General features: G+C 32.4%; 1 protein-coding gene across 1 annotated transcript; it reads left to right on the forward strand.

Moving 5' to 3' along the window:
* The first annotated feature begins 4,143 nt into the window (after window positions 1-4,143).
* On the forward strand, window positions 4,144-5,383 carry LOC119615546 (activity-regulated cytoskeleton associated protein 1-like). The gene has a single exon (XM_037971560.1). The coding sequence runs from the start codon at window positions 4,284-4,286 to the stop codon at window positions 4,923-4,925; it is 642 nt and encodes a 213-aa protein (XP_037827488.1). The 5' UTR covers window positions 4,144-4,283; the 3' UTR covers window positions 4,926-5,383.
* Window positions 5,384-5,585: the final 202 nt, after the last annotated feature.

The raw sequence follows: 5,585 nt of genomic DNA on the forward strand, positions 1-5,585 counted from the left end.
AATTTACAATTAACATTAATAATTGTTATTGATAAGATACGGTTTTTTATGAACAGTTCCTATTTTTATATATTTCACAACAAAATCTATGTTCCTTTCGTTATATGATTTTCCAGTGGTTGGTTTTATATTATTTTTAAATCTGGTTGGGTATAATTATTAAAAAATAACTTTATTAGTAAAATATTTTTACCACAATTATTTTACATTCAGTACAAATAGAACATTAAATTCTAAGAACTTTTTATTTATAATGTTTTTTCATATAAATTCCAATTTTTTTCCAAAAATAGCAGAGAAATATATTTAAATGCACTTTATTTGTTAAATTGATGAAATTATTTAATTAACACTTGTATTACCGATAAATGCAAAAAATTAAAAATTTACGAATACATTTTCAACATTTGAAACATAAAATATTTCTTATCTGTGTCAAAAACTAAAGTCTAGTCTATAGTGTAATATATAGTCTAGTATATAGTATAGTATATAGTCTAGTCTACATTCTAGTCTATAGTCTAGTTTATAGTCTAGTCTATAGTGTCTAGTCTATAGCGCCTAGTCTATATTCTAGTCTATAGTCTAGTCTGTAGTCTAGTCTGTAGTCTAGTCTATAGTCTAGTCTATAGTCTAGTCTATAGTCTAGTCTATAGTCTGTAGTCTAGTCTAGTCTATAGTCTAGTCTATAGTCTAGTCTATAGTCTAGTCTATAGTCTAGTCTATAGTCTAGTCTATAGTCTAGTCTATAGTCTAGTCTATAGTCTAGTCTATAGTCTAGTCTATAGTCTGTCCAGTCTATAGTCTGTCTAGTCTATAGTCTGTCTAGTCTATAGTCTGTCTAGTCTATAGTCTGTCTAGTCTATAGTCTGTCTAGTCTATAGTCTGCTAGTCTATAGTCTTAGTCTAGTCTTAGTCTATAGTCTATTCTGTCTAGTCTCTAGTCTATAGTCTAGTATAGTCTATAGTCTATAGTCTATAGTCTATAGTCTAGTCTAGTTATAGTATATAGTCTATAGTCTAGTCTATAGTCTATAGTCTATAGTCTAGTCTATAGTCTATGTCTATAGTCTATAGTCTATAGTATAGTCTATAGTCTAGTCTATAGTATAGTCTGTATAGTCTAGTCTAGTCTAGTCTAGTCTAGTCTAAGTCTAGTCTAGTCTAGTCTATTAGTCTAGTTAGTCTAGTCTATAGTCTAGTCTAGTCTATAGTCTAGTCTAGTCTATAGTCTAGTCTAGTCTATAGTCTAGTATGTCTTATAGTCTAGTCTAGTTAGTCTATAGTCTAGTCTTAGTCTAGTCTATAGTCTAGTCTATACGTCTAGTCTATAGTCTAGTCTATAGTCTAGTCTATAGTCTAGTCTATAGTTAGTCTATAGTCTAGTCTTAGTCTAGTCTATAGTCTAGTCTATAGTCTAGTCTATAGTCTAGTCTATAGTCTAGTCTATAGTCTATCTAGTCTAGTCTATAGTCTAGTCTATAGTCTAGTCTAGTCTAGTCTATAGTCTAGTCTATAGTCTAGGTCCTATCTATTCTATAGTCTAGTCTATAGTCTAGTCTATAGTCTAGTCTATAGTCTAGTCTATAGTCTAGTCTATAGTCTAGTCTATAGTCTAGTCTATAGTCTAGTCTATAGTCTAGTCTATAGTCCTAGTCTATAGTCTAGGTCTATAGTCTAGTCTATAGTCTAGTCTATAGTCTAGTCTATAGTCTAGTCTATAGTCTAGTCTATAGTCTAGTCTATAGTCTAGTCTATAGTCTAGTCTATAGTCTAGTCTATAGTCTAGTCTATAGTCTAGTCTATAGTCTAGGTCTATAGTCTAGTCTATAGTCTAGTCTATAGTCTAGTCTGTCTATAGTCTAGTCTATAGTCTAGTCCTATAGTCTAGTCTATAGTCTAGTCTATAGTCTAGTCTATAGTCTAGTCTATAGTCTAGTCTATAGTCTAGTCTATAGTCTAGTCTATAGTCTAGTCTATAGTCTAGTCTATAGTCTAGTCTATAGTCTAGTCTATAGTCTAGTCTATAGTCTAGTCTATAGTCTAGTCTATAGGCTAGTCTATAGTCTAGTCTATAGTCTAGTCTATAGTCTAGTCTATAGTCTAGTCTATAGTCTAGTCTATAGTCTAGTCTATAGTCTAGTCTATAGTCTAGTCTATAGTCTAGTCTATAGTCTAGTCTATAGTCTAGTCTATAGTCTAGTCTATAGTCTAGTCTATAGTCTAGTCTATAGTCTAGTCTATAGTCTAGTCTATAGTCTAGTCTATAGTCTAGTCTAGTCTAGTCTAGTCTAGTCTATAGTCTAGTCTAGTCTATAGTCTAGTCTAGTCTATAGTCTAGTCTAGTCTAGTCTAGTCTATAGTCTAGTCTAGTCTAGTCTAGTCTAGTCTAGTCTAGTATAGTCTAGTCTAGTCTAGTCTAGTCTAGTCTAGTCTAGTCTAGTCTAGTCTATAGTCTAGTCTAGTCTATAGTCTAGTCTAGTCTATAGTCTAGTCTAGTCTATAGTCTAGTCTAGTCTATAGTCTAGTCTATAGTCTAGTCTAGTCTATAGTCTAGTCTATAGTCTAGTCTAGTCTACAGTCTAGTCTAGTCTATAGTCTAGTCTATAGTCTAGTCTAGTCTATAGTCTAGTCTAGTCTATAGTCTAGTCTAGTCTATAGTCTAGTCTATAGTCTAGTCTATAGTCTAGTCTATAGTCTAGTCTAGTCTATAGTCTAGTCTAGTCTATAGGCTAGTCTATAGTCTAGCCTAGTCTATAGTCTAGTCTAGTCTATAGTCTAGTCTAGTCTATAGTCTAGTCTAGTCTAGTCTAGTCTAGTCTAGTCTAGTCTAGTCTAGTCTAGTCTAGTCTAGTCTAGTCTAGTCTAGTCTAGTCTATAGTCTAGTCTAGTCTATAGTCTAGTCTAGTCTATAGTCTAGTCTATAGTCTAGTCTAGACTAGTCTATAGTCTAGTCTAGTCTATAGTCTAGTCTATAGTCTAGTCTATAGTCTAGTCTATAGCCTAGTCTATAGTCTAGTCTATAGTCTAGTCTATAGTCTAGTCTATAGTCTAGTCTATAGTCTAGTCTATAGTCTAGTCTATAGTCTAGTCTATAGTCTAGTCTATAGTCTAGTCTATAGTCTAGTCTATAGTCTAGTCTATAGTCTAGTCTATAGTCTAGTCTATAGTCTAGTCTATAGTCTAGTCTATAGTCTAGTCTATAGTCTAGTCTATAGTCTAGTCTATAGTCTAGTCTATAGTCTAGTCTATAGTCTAGTCTATAGTCTAGTCTATAGTCTAGTCTATAGTCTAGTCTATAGTCTAGTCTATAGTCTAGTCTATAGTCTAGTCTATAGTCTAGTCTATAGTCTAGTCTATAGTCTAGTCTATAGTCTAGTCTATAGTCTAGTCTATAGTCTAGTCTATAGTCTAGTCTATAGTCTAGTCTATAGTCTAGTCTATAGTCTAGTCTATAGTCTAGTCTATAGTCTAGTCTATAGTCTAGTCTATAGTCTAGTCTATAGTCTAGTCTATAGTCTAGTCTATAGTCTAGTCTATAGTCTAGTCTATAGTCTAGTCTATAGTCTAGTCTATAGTCTAGTCTATAGTCTAGTCTATAGTCTAGTCTATAGTCTAGTCTATAGTCTAGTCTATAGTCTAGTCTATAGTCTAGTCTATAGTCTAGTCTATAGTCTAGTCTATAGTCTAGTCTATAGTCTAGTCTATAGTCTAGTCTATAGTCTAGTCTATAGTCTAGTTTATAGTCTAGTCTAGTCTGTAGTCTAGTCTTTAGTCTAGTCTATAGTCTAGTCTTTAGTCTAGTCTATGGTCTAGTCTTTAGTCTAGGCTATTGTCTAGTCTTTAGTATATTCTATAGTCTAGTCTTTAGTCTAATCTATAGTCTTGTCTATAGTCTAGTCTATATAGTATAGGTTAAAGAATGGTCTTCACTATAAAACTAAACTATTGCTAAACAATTTCACAATAGTTCTTTGATTTTATTTGTTGTTTACAATACAGAGCTATTGTATTTAAAGTGTTAAAAATAATCAAAAAGCTCTAAAAATTACTAATACTCTAGAAAAACAACAATTTATCTGCCAACGTATGCCGGCAATTGACTATATAAACTAGCGCTATTTCAGAAAACACTTTAGTCTACTGCGAGTTTTCATAAACGTAACGACCACATTTTAAATTTCAATAATAAATTCAAAATAACATTCGCCAGAACCGTGGCTTTGTTATTGCCTATAACAAATTATTTTAAATTAAAAGTGTTAAAATAAAACTTCTATAAAATGGCTCAAATGGTGCAAATGACTACTGAACAATTACAACAACTGATCGAATCGGTACGTGCTTCTGCTGGCGCAGGAACTGTGGTTGCTGCCGCCAAGTCCAAAGGAAGTTTTAGTAATTGTTCATCTCGCTTTGGCGGTCAACGTGATCATGAAGCTGTCGAAGAATTTATTACCTCAATAGTGACCTACAAAGAAGTGGAAGCGATTAGTGATGAAGATGCCTTAAAGGGGGTGTCGTTGCTGTTCTATGGTTTGGCCTCAACCTGGTGGCAGGGTGTGCGTAAGGAAGCTAAAACTTGGAATGATGTTTTGGCCTTAATACGTGATCATTTCTCACCCACTAAACCTTCTTATCAAATTTATTTGGAAATCTTTGATAAGAAACAAGATGACAAAACCGCTATCGATACTTTTGTGTGTCAAAAGAGAGCCCTATTGGCCCAATTGCCTGATGGTAGACATGATGAAGAAACCGAAATTGATTTGGTGTATGGTCTACTCAACATCAAATACCGTAAACATATTGCTCGTCAAGACTTTAAAACATTCCGTGAATTGTTGGAAAAGGGTCGTGTTATCGAACACAATATGTTAGAAGCTGAAGGCAGTCAACAAGATAAAAGGCGTCATAGACACTAAAAGAAGTACAAGGAGATTTTAGAGGCTATATGAGGAAAGTCACAAATAGACTACTACCAACTTAAATTGTCTTAACAAAGTGGCTAAACTTGATTTCTATAAGAATTTGCCCTCATGGTCTTAGGCACCAGAGAAAATACGCTGTTTGGTAAATGACATCATTAAAGAGAAACGATTTACTCTTTTAGTATTAACTTTATATAGGCTGCTCTTAGTTTAATGTCCCAGGTTTTTCTATACAAATTTTTAACGTTTTATTATTTTTATATAAATTTTTTATTTTTTAATTTATATAAAAATCTTAAATATTTTTAATTTGTATAGTATTAACTTGAGCATTTTGCTTAAGGGTTATGTCTCCTTATTAATATTTTACGCTAGTTTTATAAACCGGCTTTACAGGCTAAGAACGCCTGGACCTGATAAAATTTCTAAAAATCTTTTAGATTTAACAGAAATCATGTATTTTTATATACAACCATGCATACATACATATATATATATATATATATATTATAAGTCGGATATCTTTCTATATCCTAGAGCATCAGTGACTCTCTTTAAATGTTTGAATTTTTTTTAGAACTGAAATTTTTATCTAATTTTTCAAAACCCTTGACAAATTTAGAACTTGTGTCTGAAATTGTTTAAGTGTTAAAG

Source organism: Lucilia sericata, unplaced genomic scaffold (genome assembly GCF_015586225.1).
Source record: "Lucilia sericata isolate MDLA Ls3-8-SP2 unplaced genomic scaffold, ASM1558622v1 Contig005767F_arrow, whole genome shotgun sequence".
Classification (NCBI taxonomy): domain Eukaryota; kingdom Metazoa; phylum Arthropoda; class Insecta; order Diptera; family Calliphoridae; genus Lucilia; species Lucilia sericata.

Coding starts and splice junctions, on each gene's coding strand:
- LOC119615546 (XM_037971560.1), top strand. CDS start 4,284: ATGGCTCAAATGGTGCAAATGACTACTGAACAATTACAACAACTGATC.